Genomic DNA, 20,434 nt, shown 5'->3' with positions numbered 1-20,434 from the left:
CATTGTATTACAGAATACATTTGTTTGTTTGGTGGGGGGAAAATCAGTCATATTCCTCACATTCAAACATCAAATTAAATTTTACTTATGAAATAACATGTCTTGAACTCATCAAACTATCAAAAGTCCAGCAGATTTCATCAAAATAATTTCAAATGGGCAAAAAAAGTACAGTGTTTGTATCATAACCTCATTTGCATATTTACATATCTAATTAGCTTAATTATAAAAAAAATATATAAAAATTAAAACCTCATTTCATTACCTATCTGTCAATACTTGGGTCCCTATTGACAAAAATGAACAGATTTCAAGTAATTACAATGTGTAAATATATTTCCCCCAGGAGACAATTATATGATCACAATTGGGGATTAAGGAGTTAAGAGGATTTATGTGACTTTAGAATTTACCTAGAATTCCAACAAATTAAATATACCTATTTCGGGTATCATTTGGTATTTTTTCTATATATAACAGATTTAAGGCTATGTTGTAACAGAGGTCTTTCGTTCTACCAAGCTGTTTAACTCCATGCTCAACAAACAAACGGCAATCGGGATACCAGTATAGAATGTATATTAAATTCCAAATATACAAATAATTAATGTAGGTTCCATTTAATTATTCAGCCGCTGCCATTGTAAACTGAGTCTGAGTCATATTTACTAGTTTGGTAACACCATTAACGACGGTTTATTACTGCTAAAAAGGATATAAGAAATGAACTCATCTCAAACCGTGAGGATGAAAACAACGATATTCATTAGATTCTAGATCATTTATTACGCAATTTTCCGCCCCGTTTTATGTTCTTTTTGATTTGTTCACTTTTTACACAAATGATTTTTTCTTTTCGTTGCCCTGTATCAGAATCAGTATTTCCATCCTAAAGAAAAGGCAATTGGGTTTCAACCAGTGAAAAATTGTAGCTACACACAATTTATAATTTTGTTACAGTGCCACCATATTTGTTATATGTTAGCTTCTGGATTGTATTATGCAGCTACCTAGCGGGAAGGAACCAGTCATTGAAGAAGATTGTAACGATACTCACCAACCAAACACATATTTGAATGTCATCAACAGTAGTTGCTGCAGTCGGCTGTCGAAGATCAAGAATGTAACAGCGATGACCAATTCGTCGTGGAAACCACTTAACTACAAACAAGGAGATGGACACAGTTATAAACTACACATGTAAATGAAAATCGTAATGAGTTGGAAAATCAAGAACAGTGAAAAAACTGTCAGCCTCCACCGGGATTCGAACCACGGGCCTCCCGCTGCAGTTGCTGAACAAAAATACCAATGTGTATATATATATATATATATATATATATATATATATATATATATATATATATATATATATATATATATATATATATATATATATATATATATATATATATATATATATATATATACATATATATATATACATGTCTTTTCAAAGTATCTCTTTCGATGTCCGAGTTGAAAAATCACGAATGATTTCGAGTTGGTTAGAATCATGTTTGATCACTAAAGCAGGGGTTCCCTAACTGGGGTGCATGAAACCCAAGGGTCCATACTAGTGGGTACATGGGACGTTTCTGAAAGTCAAAACAAGAGTATACTTTTTGTCGAACTAAAATCTGATATATCATATAATTTAGTAATGTACAAAAGTCGTACCTAACGAAAAACAAGAGCATTCGTCTTATCGTGCGTGATGGGTGATCGATGCGTGATACAATTCGTGATCTGATCTTAAATATGTAAGGTTTTAATATTTGTTTATCCTTGTTCTTTTCATTACAATATTACACTATGAACTTGATCTTTTCCCAGGACTGTTATGTGTAATATAGTATAATAATGACTCAGATCGTGTCTCGAAAGTTGTGGGTTTGTGGACAACTCTGACATCCACATGGGGTTTGTGGGCCGATAAAGTTAGGGAAACCCTGATCCAGAGTAAGGCAAATATGCCACCAAAATCAAACTAGTATTGTTCGATACAGGTAACAAACGCCTACAGTGGAATTACGACCTTCCGTACCGCTTCGAACCTCTATACATACAATCAGCGTACATCCTAGTGGTCAGGGTGTCCGCATATAAAGCGGGAGGCTCGGGTTCGAATCCCGGTGGAGGCTGAAAGTTTTTCTGGATGTTCCAACTGACTACATTTTCAATTATATATATATTACTATATTATATATGTATATTACTAACGAAAGCTTCCGACACGCCTGCCTCAAATTACTTGGGCAAATACTACAGAATATAGCCATTATCCATTGAAACAATGACCACTGTAATCACACACAATCCTGGTTCCTTGATGATAACAACGATGATACGACCAAGCGAACATCTCCGGTGAATGTATAACTAAACGATATATCTGTACCGGGTTCAGTATTCCGATATATCAATATATCTAACTTATGCCGCAGATCTGAGTCAACCTACTTGTCAATGACAGATATATCTATCTGAGGCAAAATACAATAAATAGTCTATAATATCGATGTATGCATGTACTTTGGAAGTTCAACTCTACAATTTACCACGAATTAATTTTTATTTCATCTTTACAATCGTTCATTATTTACATTGTTTTATAACTGACCGACGGCCAACATTTAATTATGTTCATCTCATAAAGCCAATACTGGAAACAAATAACAACGACAAGATCAAAATAAAATTGTTGAACTCCTGTAATCAGGATCGTTGTGATTGATCTATGACAGTTTTACTTAAGCCGATCGATCAATCAATTAAATGTTTTAATGAGTGATACCTGTGATATTCTTTGAAAGCCAGGTCGAAGGAATAGATCCGACTGGAATTGATGCAGGTAGAAGACAGTCGTTGAAACTAAAGGATAATGAGAAAAACAGCAAGATCAAAGATATGAGAACGAAAAAATTGAAACAATTTAAAATAACTTTATACTAAATGTATCCCTAAACCATATCATCATTTATGAACTTGAGGAGAACAAAAATCGAATGCTTTTCTGTTCTTACCATAATCAATTAAATATACTCACAACAAACACAAAGTGATGGCGATGTAACTTATTTACAAAACGTGTCATTTGAGTAACTTTGTTGAGATAAACTTCCAATAAACTTCTTCATACTATCGGGAAATCCGACTCTTCAAACTGTACCTTTTGCGATACGCATATTGAAAGTATAGAACATCTGTTCTGGGAGTGTAGTGTGACATCCACCTTTATTTTAGGGGTTGAGGCTATGTTATTAAATAAGCAATTCTTCTTCTCCAAGAAGGATATCCTTCTTGGTTTCGGTGTTGATGTAGCTCACCCATACAATTTTCTTATTTTATATATGAAGCATTTCATCTTTCAATGTAAATTGAATAAATGTATTCCTGTTGTAGAGGATTTCTTCTATAAATTTAAGTTTACAATAAGTGTAAAAAAGTACACACAACATCGATATCCTAGTAAAAGTAAGGTTAACTTTATGCAGCTTAAACAAGCCTTTAGGACATGTGATTCTCTTTTCCATTAATCTCGTTTGATCAATTGTGCTGTTTATTAGAACAACTGTTATTTTGTTATGACGTTTATTTAATCTGAAGCATCTATAGTATGAAAATATGAAGTCTGTTAATTTGACTGAAGTTATCAATAAATGGAGGAAAAAAAAAAAAAAAAAAAACTTTGTTGAGATACTATCATCTTGAAGATGGTATTCTGAACTTTTGGGGGAAAAAACTAAAGAAAAAGTTATGGCGTTAAATAAATTCTCCTAGATTAATATATCGATTAACTTATGACCTAAATTTTGGTACTAAGAAAATGAGGATATTAGTGAAGGTAACTAAACAAAGTAGATTTAATAAATAACACTTTTAGGTATAAGAATACCATTCACGTTCTGTGTGAATAGATGAAATATTTTGGTAGATGCCTGCTGCTAATTTATCTCAAATCTTAAAAGACGCTAACTAACATACAGTAATATTTTGAGCTACTTAATCCAAGTTGCTGTTTCCGTTTCCTTATTTACGTCCACAAAAGAAGAAACGCTATAAAAAAGCAAAAAATGACACATCACAATAAACGATGCTCAATTCAAGACATTAAACTAAAGGAAAATAAGACAATGGGAAAATTCATAGTCTGACTACGAAAAATACTTTCATCTATATTACATCACATTTTGTAACCCCCACCCTCACACATGTACACGAGCCCAAGCAAAACATTTGAAAAGATGTTTCCGCCACAAAATATTAAAAAAAATATTTACTAAAATATTATTCTAGAGTAGTACGTTCTTTTAAGTTAAGAAAATAAGTAGTGTTCAAAGTCGGAAGCCGAACCCCATCGCATGTCTAAGTTTTCTTCAGTTGTTACCACATGTACATATTACAGTATTACGTAGATTTATATAATCTACCGCACTAAGGTAAGCAAACACACCTCTGAAACATATTTGTGTTAAACATTGAATGTACTTAGTGATGCCACTTTAACGAAAACGTCAACTATTTGAGATATCATAAACTATTGAAGATATATTTGTCCAAATAAGTGTATTATTGTGAGCCAAACTGTGTATGTATATTGTTATTATTTATTAGTAAAGGAATTTAATGGTTCGATTCCTGCATTGCAATGACATTTTTTTTTCGTAGGGGGGGGGAGGGTGGGTGGTGGAAGGGAGGATAGGAATGGGATGAGGACATAACAAAATATTCACTCCTATTTTATTTCTCATAAAACGGGCTTCCGGTTGTATATCCGGTACCATCTAACAATTACAAGCACTTTCGATTGATATTTGTCCCTTTTGGTTACTAATTGACAAAAACATTATTACTGAATGGAATGATATATTAATTTCATTTTTTGAGCCTCTGAAGAAGATCCTGCTAGGATCGAAACGTAAGGCCAACTTACTTTGACACATATATTAAAGTAGTATACTATCAATATGATACACAAACTAACTTGTTTTATACGAATATGTAGATTAGCTTTATGTCCCTCGGGAATAGATACATACGTAAACGCTAGGTAAAAATAATCGTCCTGCACTTCTGACAATACAGTTCATATCGACATTACCTAAAAAAGTATTTTGTAATTTATATTCTGATCGCATTATGAAAGTTTACAAGTGTAACAACGTGTATTTATCAATGAGAGAGGAATATATTTGTGGTTGTAATAACTCCCACATTTTAAAACGAACCCTGATTATTGTCATTTTCTTCTTACCGTTCCTTCACCTTAGTTATTTTTCTTGACTTTCCTTCTCTGAATTGTAACTTGAGATGATTAATACTCAATATACTTAAATCAACTTCCTGCGTTCAGTTTGCTCTTCTCTGTTATTTACTAATTTATACTCACATAATAGTAAACCACATTAAAGGCTTACATGTTAGGTCTCAGTAGTAATAAGGAAAAAGAAAGTCGCAAATGTTGAATATATTTTTATTTTACACTTTCGATATTAGCAACTTAATTCGTTAGAGGAAAAGTGTAAACAAACATTTGTAAGTAAATAATATGGTTAATATGAATTTTATTCCAGTCGCGTTACCTAACTACGGACTTTGAAGCTGAAGGTACGGTTTCACTGCATATATCCGTACCTTATTGATATATGACAAAGAAAGTTCGAGTATTGAATTGGTCTCTTGTTATTGTGAACGTTGTTTAAATATGGTCATATACTTACGTCAGACTTTCTAGTCTATGTGACTGTTGTACATACATCATTATATCAACAATCTCCCTTTGTGTCATTTCTCTGCCGCTCTTTGTTTCTATGCACATTATATCAACTGATGACAATCCTGGTAGTCGTAGACCTGATCTTAGGATGACGTCACCTTCATCAACGTGACTAAATGACTTGTGTAGGGTTAAGGTAAATATAGGAATCTGATGAAATGAAATATTAATGATGCCATTATTATATATTCATTGAATAAAACGGATATAGAGAGTCAAAGGGTGAATGTGAATGCGAAGGTTTAGCTTCGAAAACTGAGTGATAGCGATCTGATGGAGTAACCGGTATAAACAAAAATTATAATATTATTTAAGTTTACAGTTCAACAACAAAGTTTAAATATTATTAAATTTTTACCACAAGACAAGTACCAATTGACCTATATAACATTTATAAAAAGGAGTATCATAAATTGCACTTAATTTACCTCATGACTTAACAAGCGAATAAAATAGCAGTACCTAAAGCAGCTAAGCTGTATTGTATCCGGTTTTTAAAATACACTGCCAGCTATCAATATAACCAATAAGACCTACACGACACAATGAGTACATAATATATATTAACTATCCAGCCGTCTCAGTTAATATCGATGGTTCCCCATGCCATACTCCAATGACGTCATATTTACAATCCTGGATGACAAAACACTGCATCAATAATTTATGTCAGCATCAGGAGTTCATTACAAGGAATTCTAATGTTTGTTTGATGGTCAAATAAGATAGTATAAACTAAGCTCAGTTTTTGTTATACTTAATAACTATTACACGGTGCAGAACTTGTCAATATCTGCAAAACCAAATGCTCTCTTATTATTACTTTTGTGTTAATTAATTAATCAGATGAATTACGCTAGCATGTTGTTTCATGTTTTAAGATACATGGGAAGGGGGGGGGGGTCATAGTTGGACTATTGTAGCAGTGATTACCCTTTATCGATCTACCCAAACCATTGTGACGTCATCCATGTTATATTGACTAAGTAGCTTACATGAAATAAGTTGACAAAACTACATTTCGTCTAATTGCAGGTAAAACGTCTAATCTGAAAAAGACTACGATTTTGAAATCAGAATACCAAAACTAACGAAAACACGAAATGAATCATTATTATTGGCAAATTAATAGGCAAATTAAGCTAAATAACTGTGATCGGGGTTTGTGTTTCTTGACAGATAAGAGACTGTTTTCTGCCTGTTAAGCAAATGGAAGGGCGTCACTTGTGTCACTGTGCTTGCGAAAAGCCTACTGGATGAATTGAGATCATGTGGAGATGAGGTACCACGGCTCGCTTGGCACTGCTAACATATCGCTGTTACACAACAATCTCTGGTAAACTTGAGTAATCCTTGAGAAAATCATCTTCGTGAAATTCATAAGTTAAATTCACAATCGCTCATATATTGGAAATGTGAAACTGTCAGCAGTGATCATATTAATGCAGTCACCGGCAGGGAAATGTCGCAGGCATTGTTTTTTCTGCATGTGCACTTATTTTGTTTTCTTTGTTATCAATGACAGAGTGGACAGTTTGTGTTTACAGCGAAATGCATGATAAACGTAGACAAGACTGCGATAAATATGTAATATCAATTTTGTACAAACATTCTTGTCTACATATCTATTTATTTAATTGGTATTTTAAGAGGATTCCATGGTTGTGTCGACGTAGTCGATATTCATTTAAAGATGAACAATCGGGATATGAGGGAAGAACAAAAGAAAGCAGAACCAAACATGTTTTTGACTGTTTTCTTTGTCCAGGAAAGTGCACATATAGGCGTAGGTACTCTAAGTCATGATCATTAAGAGCTTGATAATGATCGTTAACCAAATATGAAGTTAAGGTAGATTGAAATAATGTAGTTAATGTAGTGTGAAATAATGTAAGGTTATGTAATAATGTACACTTGAAAGGGATACGAAATCAGAGACCCCAGAGGGAGGTTATGGTGCAAATAGTTCAGTACCGTTGAACATGATTTCGAAATTAGTGTTGGGCAATGATTGATTAAGGTAGAAAGGATCAGGGGCGAATTGAGGATTAATAAGGAAAGTGTGTTCATTTAGTCGACTCCTTGTTAGTTGTTTAGGGTTTCTCCAGGAAAAAAATACACGCCAAATGGCCCATTTTGAGGCATGTTTATACTATAAATCAGGTATATATAATTAGCCCTATGAAAGCAACCTCCCCAGCACCCCCTTCCCCCAATAATTTGGAACTCACCCATTCAGGAAAAATCCTCCTTTTGATCTCTTTGAATCATAAATTTGTATTTTCATCACTACATGCTTTTTCATTCTAACGCTGTGTACCCGATGAAGATTTCCGGAACAAATTATGCTTATATACTCAATTCAGCCAAATGATCGAAGCACCTCTGAACACTGTAACACTTATATCACGCACATTTGTATTCCGTGCAATACATGATTGCGTGTTTATGTGTAATTGTAATCGATGAAGCTGTTATAAAACTGGACGTAGTAACATGGTTGCTAGTTTGACCGTTATCACCCTAATACGCGGAATTTGGCATTTAATTGTTTTCAATTGCCTTGTCCGATAAAAGTTCGAAGCGCCGGTCATTAACTTTTTTGAAAATAAGACCATTGACTTCACACAGTAAATTACCACCGACCGCCCCACTTTTACCCTCCTGGTCCTCCACTTTTGAAGAGATATCCACACCCGTAAGTCGTTTTTCACTTGTAATTACAATGACAGCCTCAACCTTTATTCGTTATGGTATCTGTGTCTATCCTGTGTCTGTCTAACTTCACGGTATTCTGATCATGCTTAATGCATTGAAGAAATGTCTCCGCCTATATGGAAGCACCCAGGCACGTAGCTAGGCTAGGGGCTTGGAGAGGCCGTTCCCATACCTGCCTCCCCACCCCTGCAAAACATTTTGCCCTCCTCTATTTTGCAAATATTTTTAATTTGAGTTGTGACAAGAAACGGCAACCATGCGTAGAACAACTGAATTATAGCTATTTGCAAATATACATCACCTGGCTGAAATATTTCTAACTTAAAGGCCATACAAAATGGTAATGTATATATATCACTGTAGTTTGTCGATGCGTATAGTGTTGCATATGTATTTTTAAGGAGTCATTTGTTAGGCCTAGACGAATTAAACATAGTAGTCTGGTGTAGAAGAAAAGCATAACAAATCATCGATATCAGTCTAAATTTTAATGCACCTAATGCATATACAAATTGAACACAATATCATGGATTTCCACAACACCACGCACTCAGTGGAATGTAATTACAAAATACCCTGATGAAGATTTCTCATTTGAAAAATAAATACGTCGACCAGCTAGGAGGGTGGGTTACTTTACTGTTTTCTTGAACATGGTTTATGCACAGAAGCAGTTGTCAGGGATGGAGTTGGTAGCTGTTCAAATTTTGACAGGGCCATGGTGAGTATTCTCTTTGCATTTCCATTTCATACTTTGATTTTCACAATTTTGTTCCCGGAAGCGTTTTAAACATAATAGCTTTCTCTACTTATAATGGCTTTATTTTAAGGCCAGGGCCGTAGCCTGCGGGGGGGGGGGCAGGGTAGTTTTCCCTGAGATTTCAACCTCCTAAATACAAGTAGGCCTATGATAATGTGAACGCCTGGGCAGTATATACTATTTCAGTTAGCTTCACCGAAATGTTCATTTCATTACTTCTAATGTAATTAGTCGGTAGTGGGCAACCAAAGATCATAGGCACTTATTGTAGGAATAACGTTCAAAAGGAACACAGGGTAACCGCTCATCACGTGTAGGTGTCAACCACCCTCAATTGCTCCTATTGACTTACACACTAAACTAGTCACTTTCCAAGGCGCATAGATGGATTTTTCAACTGACATGTCCTATCCACCATAGGATAGCTGATGGTTGTGGCTATCACATCACATTCAACTATCAGCTACCAACTACCAACTGTTGCTGCGGAATATTCTTGTTTCACCCAATATTTTCTAAAATACCCTAAATCACCTTCAATCCTCCAGAGTTTTAGACCAACAGAAGTTTATTTCATCTTCTTTAACATCCAAACATCATTAAGAATGGTGATGACTCAAAAAATGCCAAACAAACTAAAACAGTAGGTCACTTTATTGTTCTAGTTATTTTCCGACAGGTTAACCTCTCAGGCGGAAGTGCATTACTCTATAGAGTAAGAATTGTGGTGTGATACCTATATGCACAATGATGGATGCGATATTCGTGCTTTTGGTTTGGGTTGAATTAGATTTGTTAGAACAACAGTAAACACAGAGAACTCCTAAGATTTAACCTGAGTAGACATTGTAGCAGTCTAATTTGAAACTGCGGTTCTTGAATATATTCATTACGTCTATGTCTTTTACGTAGGCCTATCAGTTTCATGGTGAGTCCCTATAGCAGTGCCTAAATGTTTTAACTAAACATATTGAGGTACTGTGAAGAAAAGTATATACCAGGGCCTTTTTTACTAGGGGTCGCGTCCCCGGTCCTCTACACGGCCAAGCCGCTCAGGTCATTTCATCTCCCAGTGCGTCCCTTTTTGGAATTTAAAACAAATAATGATAACAAATCAGTTTACATATATATTCCACATATGGCTTCACCTAGCATATATATGGTACGGTTACTATCACATTACCCTAGCGTGCTTCTATGTCTTCTTACAGTGTAAAACAATTAATAAAGCAAATTTTGTTTTCTAATTTAGTTATTCTCTGTAAATAAAATATTAAGTGCCAAAGATTAATATTTAGTTAACGCCGTTATTGATGACTTTTGATGAAACGATATTTGGATCTATACCCTAGTGGCGTAACTACCTTTTCTTGTAGTGGAAGCTAACATTTTATGTCATACATAGTGTTGGTTTAAGGAATTGTGTAAAACTGCATGGTGCTTCGATGCAAAACAGTGCTATATTTTGCAACGTTAATTTGAATTTTCAACTGCATAGGTTGCACCGCGTGTAAATGTGACATACGTATATACTGCACATTTTAAATGTTTGTAATATTCTATTATGCTAATGGCAAGGGGTTTGCTACACCTCCTCCGTGGTTACGTGCCTGCTTTACATTTGTATCGATTTCATATTCTAGTGTGGGGGGGGAGAGAAGTTTTGCGTACATGCGTTCTAGGGAGGGATTCGGAAAGAGTTTCCTCTATCCTTCAGAATGTTGTTTTGATAAGGGGCCTAAATAGAAATGTTGCAATAATTCGATCATTTTAACTACATTTATGTAATATAACTCTATATCTTGCATATGTTGATTTTATAGCATTCTTATTCATAGTGAAGTTTAAAAGTTTGTGTTTGACTTTAATATATGATATTCTCCTCCTTTTCCAAATTGAGTGAGAGCTGCAAGTGATTGTGATTATAAATAATTTGAAATAATTTCATTACGCTAGGCATTCAAGTCATTACAGAAAATATGATGAAATGAAGTAAAGATAAATTATGGTTTTACATGCAATGAGTTTCACGAACTCACATGTCCTCATGATATGACAAATGGAATCATATCTCACAAATGAGCGAAACTTGTGTTAAGAAATAGAAAGTAGTTAGTCCGGGAAGAGAGTTTTAAACCTGTTGCAATTATTGTCCCTTGTTCAACACCTTGTTAGGTGTTATATATTACTGACAGTGTTCCTATTTGCGTCATTGTATACATATCAGGGATGGAAAATTGGTCGGATTAGTGTGAGCATATCACAAATAACTTTGTACAGTTTGCATGCATGTATATCGTATGTTACCGATTAACGTGAAAGTCAAATTAATGTTTGTTTGCGTTTTGCCTCAAAAATGATTTTCAATTCTCGCGGAATATTCTGTTTAGTTAAAATGATCGCTCTCATTTCTAAGGAAGCAGCAGTTAATAGCGTAATTGATGAAATGTATACATAGAGAAAATCTTACTTACATTACATTTAGACGCAATACCCAAGAGCTGAATAGAAGATCTTTGAAGTAGCTTGCTGTGGCTATCAGAGAAAACAATCCTATTCGAGCAGATCTCTCTGACACTTTTCTTGATGTCATCATCTATCTCTCCAGCTTGTTCCAGGATGCAGAGTATTGCAAACTTATCACCGTCTTCTCTTCCCTTCAAGTATTCTATGATTTTGCTCCCAGCTATAGCGTCAATCCCACAGCTGAATCGATACAGGTATTGAAGATCGAATGGATCTATTTTATCAAGACATTTCTTCACTTCAGTTGCATTTTTAGCAGCAGCAACCTTAATTACCAATGCAAAAGATGCAAAATATTCACAGAAGAGCTTGTGATAGAACCTTGCTTCGGTATTCGTCCGTATGTCGTCAGCTGCAGTATTTTCATTTGTGACGTCAGCTACGTCTTCCTCTACCAAGATACCAACTGAAATATAGCGATCATAAAACTCTTGACCAAGTCGTTTACCAAGATTCTCCCTACCCCATGATAGTTGTTGGTTTTCGTTACTGAGGCCCTCAAACGCTACATTACTCAGTTCAGTATGCTCAATTTCATACTCACTCATGTGCTTCTTTGTATTCTGATCCAGGGATTTCTTTCTCATGTGATTATGGAAACATTGGATCATGTGGCGAAAGAATTCTGTAACCGACTTGAATGTTTGAAAATATTCTTTTTCGTGAGTCATGTGAGCATACATAACAAAGAAGATAGGAACCTGACATAAGTCATCAAGTATTGGGTTAGCTTTCAAAGCGCGCTTAATTTCCTCAACAATCTCTTCGTTACATCCAGCAATAGCCTTACGAATGTACTGATCACGTGCCTTTTCGTCAAATCCAACTAACCTCACTTGCTTGGTAATGTATTTGTTATAGTCCTTTGGAAGGTATCTGGTTGTTAAGGATACGTCAAAATCCTTAAACAGATCATTTGTAATGATACGGTCTACGTCACTTCCTGTACTTTTGTCCTTACCAGGATACTCGTCATATCCGTCCAGAAGTACCTCAACAGAAGAACAACTTTCAATGATATTTTTAATATCACTGGACTTGATTCGCGGTTCGTCTGGTACCAAGAACAGTTTAATTGCTTTGTAGATAGATTTGACATTTCCAAGCTGTCTTAAACGGAGAAGAATGAGAATTTCTACGTCTTTCAGAGGTGAACCTTCTACACCGTTGCACCAATCATATGCAAGCTGCAGGGTTACAGTTGACTTGCCATACCCGGCCTCTGCTTTTAAGATACGACGCGTGGATTTAATTCGGGAATCTGTGAAGATGTCTCTGTAAGAATTCACACGTACCCATTCACCTTTATCTGCTGTTCCTCTAACAGAATAAAACTCGGTACCTCCTTCTACAAATACCTTATCTACACAATATAGTCTCTCCTTAATGTACGGTATTGGTTGGATAGCGTCGTATTGTATCCTATATCTCCTTTTCAAGGCATTTACTAAAAGAGCCGTTTTGTCTGTGAAAGAATATAAAAGTCGAATTAACGGATGAAAGTTACATTTAATGACGTAATATATGTACATGCTCACAGAAATAAATATACAAATAAAGTTAAAGTTCTAGGTATGAGGTTTGATCCAAATCCTTGTGCGAGTCTCTCGAGAAGGTGAAAACGTATAACATTCCACTAGAAGTGCAACCAGATAGGAAACTAATGTGCTTACTGGAGCGTTTGCAATTAACAAACTACAACTTTTCCGGTAATTGAATATTGCCTATGTAGGTAACCAGGAGGTTTACGATCAATGCAAACTTCGGAATATTTGGAGGTTTTCTAGTTGTTGAATATATACTAAACTAAGAGCTCAGGGAAAACGAGTATTCAAAAGAATAACTTTTAATGTCCCCTTTTATATTGTATTTCAATTGTGATTGAGTTTCTGTCTTATTCTTTTGAGGATATATATTGTCATTTATATATGAATGAATTTTCCTATGTTGTAGAAGTATTTAAGAATTAAGGCTAATATCGTTCACATAACAATAATTGATAACAAAGAAATCACAATAATTCTCACATACATGATCGTAAAAAATGGAAATTAAAAGTAACATCGATAACAAACTAATCCCTTGTCAGGACGTGGACATTAGCGTCCAACCATACATGAAACAAACCTTGCTCCCCTGTAACCGTTGACGTCACATTATCAGCTCTATCATCAAAGTTGGGTCTTTCAGTTGACTGTGATGACGTCACTGAAGATTGAGCAGCTTGAGCAGATGATGATAGTGACGGTTGTTCCAAAAAAAATGCTACAAAATAAAGAGTTTCAGTCGATGATAAAACTTGTATTATTACCACTGTTTCGTCAATGGTGCCTAGTGCTAGTTTGACCAATTCAGTCTCGTTGGCATTTCAAACATTAAAATGTCTTAAGAAGCATAAACCGCATAGTTTTAAATATGCTTGATGAGGTTTCACTTTTATCACATCATTTGTGTACCAATAGGACCATTTTAACACATCAACGTTCAGAATAGAATTGCGGCAATAAAATGGATGAATAAAACTGTTATCCTCTTTTGAATAATTGTGAATGATTGTTTCTGCGCCAATATCTGTTAAAGAGAAAGTCGTCTTGTTCATGGCCAAACAAGTATTTGTCTGTGAAGAAATACTAAACTCGAATTTACGACGGAAAGTTAAATTTAATGACGTAATGTATGTACATTCTTGCTTGTTTCAAAGTTCTAGGTAAGAGGCTCGATCAACATCATTAGGCGATTTTATATATAAGATTGGAAACTCAATAAGTGAAAATAATTTAATATTGCTTGTGTAGATAACGCAGAGGTTAACGATCAATGCAAAATTCGTGTACGTATACTATATAATCAATAGAGAAGTGAAACGAAGACGTAAAAAATGACGAAAATGCGTAAACGTGAAATAAACTAATATTTGGAGTGCCAAAAATAAAATAAGTAATATAAACATCCTAATAATAGCTCATAGTTTCTCTACAAAACATCAACACAAACTAAAAAATTAGGGAAAATACCTTCAGGGTTCAGAAAAATATAATATTAATTAGCTTACGTTGTGGACGTAATTAAGAAATATGGCTTAATTAAAAAACAACGATCATATCACAATACTTATAGTAGAGAAATCGCAACAATTCTCACATACTTCAATGTAAAGAAGGAAAATTAAGAGTAACAGATATAACTAACTAATCTTTTTACAGGACATGGTCATTAGTGTACAAAAATACATGAAACAAACCTTGCCCTCTTGCAACCGTTGACGTCACATTATCAGTTCTAGCAACAAACTTGGGTATATCAATAGACGTCACAGAATCTTGAGCGGCTTGAGCAGATGATGATAGTGACGGTTCTTCATATCCACTGGCTTGTTCATCCGAATCAAGCTTTGATCTACGGTTTCCCATTCTCATGAACAGTCATCACCGAACTGTGTGAAAGAATACCTTTGTGCATGGAAATATGGAAGTGTTCTATGTTATATGTTTCATTTGCAAAGCTCGTCCCCCTGTGACAAACAGAAATGCTAAATATGCAGTTTGGCAAGCGGAGAATTTAATCTGCTCATTACGTTATTTTTTAAATAACGAGAACGTTTTGTTTCGGCGTCGACACGATTTCTGGGTGATATTAACTAACTTGATATTAGAGAATGCGCAATTGTCTTAATGTAACCCAACGATGCTTATGAACCAAATGTCTAACACAACGGGAAACTAAAAGATTTCAAATACAAGTGGTACTATATATGCACAACAGCAGAAACTTTAACCGTCCGCATGAAGCTAATTCGCGACCACTGAGTATACATGTACTACAACTAATATCAATAAAAATATATATTTTATCAGACCAATAGAATTGTTATCTGATTTATATGAATCTGTATTTACACAAGAGGTACCTTCGGACTGACACGATAGGATAAGATTGAACTTTCGGAATTTCAGTGAATATAACTATTTCTTCACTTATGTGTTGTGGAGGGGCGGGTGGAGATGTATGAACTATTGCCTTCGAATGAAAAAGTTATGTTGCTCTTCTGGCCAGTGTTCTCGAAAACCACAATATTGAACACATAAAACACATAGATAAGCAAAGACCTATCAGATTAGCGAAAACTTACAACCCAATGAAGTGTTTTTAATGCGAAGTTTATATTTTCTGTGAATGTTTCCTTTGAATCAGTGTCAGATGAAGGCAATTCACTGGTCATGGTATGTGGGTACAATGTTGTTGAAAACATTGCTTCATTAATGCATTAATAATAAAGTGAAATATAGAACAACTGTCTGATCCCAGCAATATACATGGGTTTTTTTTGTGTCAATTACATTCCTCTGAGGTTTATGCAAGCATTTTGTTTTGGAGCCCCTCCATCCGGACCAAAATGTAAACGAAATTAGGTCCTTTGTAAAAATGAAGTTTATCTTTCATTTCATTTAGTTGATGATGTTTGCGTTAATGTTGACAACATGGAATAAACAAAGGTCATGTGAGGTCAAATTAAGCTATGTATCACAGAACACGCTCGAGTGATATCGCGATAAGTATTGTATTATGATACCTAGTTCAATCAAGCAGATCCATAATCAAGAAAAAATGTATGTCCTGAACTTCTTATGGACCGAATTCATTGTACGAGGATGACGTTTTCAGCTTAAAAATATTTAAGACTTAAAGAGACATTGTTCTAACGTTAAACAAACATGCTAAACCCTCATAACTACACGTGAGACGAAATATATGGTTTATTGCGCAATATTAAGCTGACATGTTCTAGATGCAAAATTATATGATTTTATTAGTATAAAAAGTATTAACACTACCATTAAATATTACGTAAATATGCTACAAAATAAAGAGTTCAGTCGATGATGAAACTTATATTCTAACCACTGTTGCGTCAATGCTGCCTAGTGCTAGTTTGATCTATTCAGTCTCGTTGGCATTTCAAACATTAAAATGTTTTAAGAAGCATAAACCGGTTTTAAATACGCTTGATGAGGTTTTACCTTTGTCACATCACTTATGTAACAATTTGATCATTTTAACACATCAATGTCTAGACTGGAATTGTGGCAATGAAATGGATGAATAAATCTATTATCCTCTTTTGAACAACTGTGAATTACAGAATTTCCGTCAATATCTGTTACAGAAAAAGTCGTCTTGTTCAAGGCTAACAAGTTCTTCAGAAAACAATAGTAGTATAAAATGGAACTTCCACCCATTGGACTATCTATTTTCAGCTTGATATTAATATAAGGCAACTCAGATATATTAACTAACGCTAAATATAAACAGTAACAAAAGTGGTCATGAGCTGGGGAGTAACAGGCTGTCCCTTTCCTACGAATAACAACAGTACAAAAAAAGTTCAAGCAGAATCAAAACCTGTGTCGCTCCTTCTCGCTTTAAAACTATTCCCAGCTGTTTTTTTTTTTTTAATGTATTATGATCAGATCAATTCCTACAATTCACTTACTGTACCAGACAGACTAAATGCTTCATTCATTGTAAGTAATAAATCTTGTTAATCACTAAAAAAGGCATACCACGTTTATACAAGTAAGTACCCATGTCATTGTCCTGCTGCATACGTATGGAAATTATCCATTAAGATCAACTAGTCAAATCTAAGATGTCCCATTATTGTTTGACTAGGATTGGCAGCCCACTGCGATATCTGCTGAACTTTCCGATGACCGTATCAATCAGCCTAAAGGATGTTATGTTTATCGTGTTGGACAATCAGTATACATACAAGATGGGGAGTACATTTACCACGGTCAAAAATCCGTCCGTAATGTTAATTAAATGGAACCGTTAATAACTTCACATACATTTGGTCAAACAGACAGCTGATTTCGCGGTAGCAAGTTGATATTATCTGAATAAAGTATCGTTGACGAGTAGTGTACAAGGCAGCAGTCGGAATTTTCTGGCTCCAAAACCCATCCAGTTGGAATTTCAGCCACTACACTCCCCCACCCCCAATCACCAGGCCTTAGCTGCGTTCCTGCATGCAGCCTAGGCAATTGAAAAGCTATGCTTACTTTACAATGCAAGTGTCTAGCAATACATTCGTAACAATTGTGTCAGACCAAGACAATGGGCTTAGTTAATGAGTTTGAAATAATCTCAGTGAGAACACTGTAAAATTATCATTCAAAAATGCATTTCCTTACCTGTGTAATGAGGGAAGCATTACTGTAGGAATAAATCGGCATCCTTTGAATAAAAGAAGCATGAACAGTTTTCATGCAGTTACACACAAAATTGCGACGTCTTTACAATGGTAACACTGAGTGCTTGAGTGCTACGGTATATGGCGTACGTGACTCGCTGTCGACAATTCATCTCAGTGTATGTGCTAATACAACCCATATCGGATATTTCAGACTCAGTTGTTTACATTAGGTAAATATGACGATCAAAGGTCTAGTGCTGTATTCTGATTTGGGCAAAATAGCTGTGGTTTAAAAAGTTTGTACGTGTGCTTACGTATCAGTATAACTGCAGTATGTACTAAAGTTCATAATTTCAATTTGCACAGTGAACAGTTAACGCATATTTCTAATACAAGCTAAACCAGAAACTTCCCATGCAATTTTGATTAATAAACGTTGTTAACGAATACAAACTATATTTAGTTCCAAAAAATTGAACACATAAGTGGGATGTATGTATATAAAAAACATGGTTAAATCCATGTTTAACTTTGTATACTGCATTACTCTTCAGTTAAAGAGACAGCTACACAGGGAAGCATATTCTGCTCCAAAGTTATGCTATTGATTCTCAACACGAAGACCAGTTCTCTGGTTGGGGACTATCAAACCAGCAAGTCACAAAAAAGTTTCTTGTTACCATTGTCTTAGGTTTCTAGTTACATAGTAAGCAGGAATAATTAAAGCTACCATGATCCTAGCAATTTTATGTTTAAGAAATGAAATATTATTAACATGCTAGACTGCATACATTAACTGACAGTCGATCGTTAACTAGAAAAAACGATGAAATGGTATTTTTTTCAACTTTTCAAGTTATCACAGAAGTGTCAGGACTCAATTTTTGTTGATGACTTGGACAAATAACACGCATTTTTTCCCATCAAAAGAGGACTCACAGCAGCATATTTTGTTTAGTTGTTTGTTTCCGTTAAATTGGCCAACCTTAAAACATTTATCGGTCGAACACCATTTTTAGAGAGTTTGACGTCAAACAGTTAAAGTTAAAATAGCATCATGGAAGATTTACCAAAATCAATGTTGAACGGGTGTTAGAAGGTACCAGTAGAAATATCTGAACCATATTCCTGCATGAACTTCGTCATCTTTTATTATTAAAACACCCTCATTAGATACCAAACTCTCTAGTGCGCTAATATACACTATATCTTTCCAGAGCACCGTCAGTGACGTTCAAAGTTACACAGTGCCTGTACTTGAAACACAAGGATTGAGTAATCACCCATTAAGTAAACATACTCAGGTTAACTTATAAGACCTGAACTCTTCGTATCTTATGTAAATTAAATTGTTTGATTCGAATGATCGTCCTTTGGAACGCATTTTTTATTGAATCTTGCTGAACTTTCTGTTTATTGTTAAGTTAAAACGCATAGGGATGGCGCCATGCTACTGGCGCTTATCTATATGTTATTCACCTTACACGGTTGTCAAACTTCCTGATGATGTTTCAATATAAATAAAAACCGACGTTGGTCGTAGCTCTATAATCAATATTAAAAGTAAAGTCATCGTCATTAAATTTGCTTCAATCCAATGTTTTACAATTAAAATCAGTCTGCCATTACCGCCACTACGTGATCAATTCTGTCTTTATATGTGGTGCTAGTTTGGCTTCATCAATTGCGTTTCAAATTTGAGAAAGCAAAATATATTTTAAACAGCATTGTGTTTAAAATGTATGACACATCTTGTTCATATACAATGAACGATGAATACATTAGTCCCTTCTTTGAATGAATTATTGTCAATATTTTCATATGCATCAGTTTCATATAACAATTAATCTAAAAGCTATGAAAGTTGTTAAAGCTCTTCAGATAGATGATGTCAGATTATGATAGTTTATCAGTATTAAAATACTCAGTATTAGTTTCCCGCAACACTCCCCTTTCCCTCTCACGTGATACATAAGAATATTGTGGGATCCTAAAAGTTCATTTAAGGTTTGATTTTCTTTTCATTCATAATTTGTGGAAGCTATTGATGCATCGTTCCATTGTAAATCACAAGAAGGCCTGATCAGGCCATTTCAATTGTCCCGGGTAATGGATCAGAAATATTAATCTAAGCGGTTCCTCCAAATCACCATTTCTTCACACCCCGTTACGTATCGTCAAATTCGCATACATTACCAATGTATACGTATGCTTATCTCACTTAATTATACATTACTATATATCCACAAGTTCTTGTTTTACTCTCTTCTTGGGGGGAGGGAGGTGGGGTTAATACAATCGTTAGAGAAATTACAACATCAATGGTATGGCACTGAACTGGCCGATTTGGGACTGAGGTAGACGATTAGTTTGGCATGGCGGGAAGGAGGCATATAACCTTGCTAAATGTAATTTAATCTAAACGATAAGCGGTTTAATTGGACTATATTACTAT

The 20,434-nt window shown here is 34.9% G+C and overlaps 2 protein-coding genes across 2 annotated transcripts in view; both read right to left on the bottom strand.

Annotated features, from left to right (window-relative positions):
* LOC139982680 (uncharacterized) overlaps positions 1 to 20,434 on the bottom strand; it is a 214,111-nt gene that overhangs the window by 189,397 nt on the left and 4,280 nt on the right. The window lies entirely within an intron of this gene.
* Positions 1,054 to 15,193, bottom strand: LOC139982540 (uncharacterized). The gene is made up of 4 exons (XM_071995433.1): positions 15,025 to 15,193; positions 13,859 to 14,048; positions 11,732 to 13,316; positions 1,054 to 1,161 (listed from the first exon to the last, which is right to left on the bottom strand). Exons 1-4 carry the CDS (start codon positions 15,191 to 15,193, stop codon positions 1,054 to 1,056), a joined length of 2,052 nt encoding a protein of 683 aa, XP_071851534.1.

This window comes from Apostichopus japonicus, chromosome 16 (assembly GCF_037975245.1).
Source record: "Apostichopus japonicus isolate 1M-3 chromosome 16, ASM3797524v1, whole genome shotgun sequence".
In the NCBI taxonomy this organism is placed as follows: Eukaryota; Metazoa; Echinodermata; class Holothuroidea; order Aspidochirotida; family Stichopodidae; genus Apostichopus; species Apostichopus japonicus.
This window is presented reverse-complemented; position numbering and strand designations above follow the sequence as displayed.

What these genes read in the sequence shown, in the direction of transcription:
- LOC139982540 (XM_071995433.1), bottom strand. Translation starts at nt 15,193, where the DNA reads ATGGGAAACCGTAGATCAAAGCTTGATTCGGATGAACAAGCCAGTGGA. An exon ending in CACGTCCTGACAAGGGATTA is followed by an intron (nt 13,317 to 13,858) that starts GTTTGTTATCGA and finishes TATTTCTGTGAG; the next exon opens with CATGTACATATATTACGTCA. An exon ending in GTATTGCGTCTAAATGTAAT is followed by an intron (nt 1,162 to 11,731) that starts GTAAGTAAGATT and finishes CCTTGTTTGTAG; the next exon opens with TTAAGTGGTTTCCACGACGA.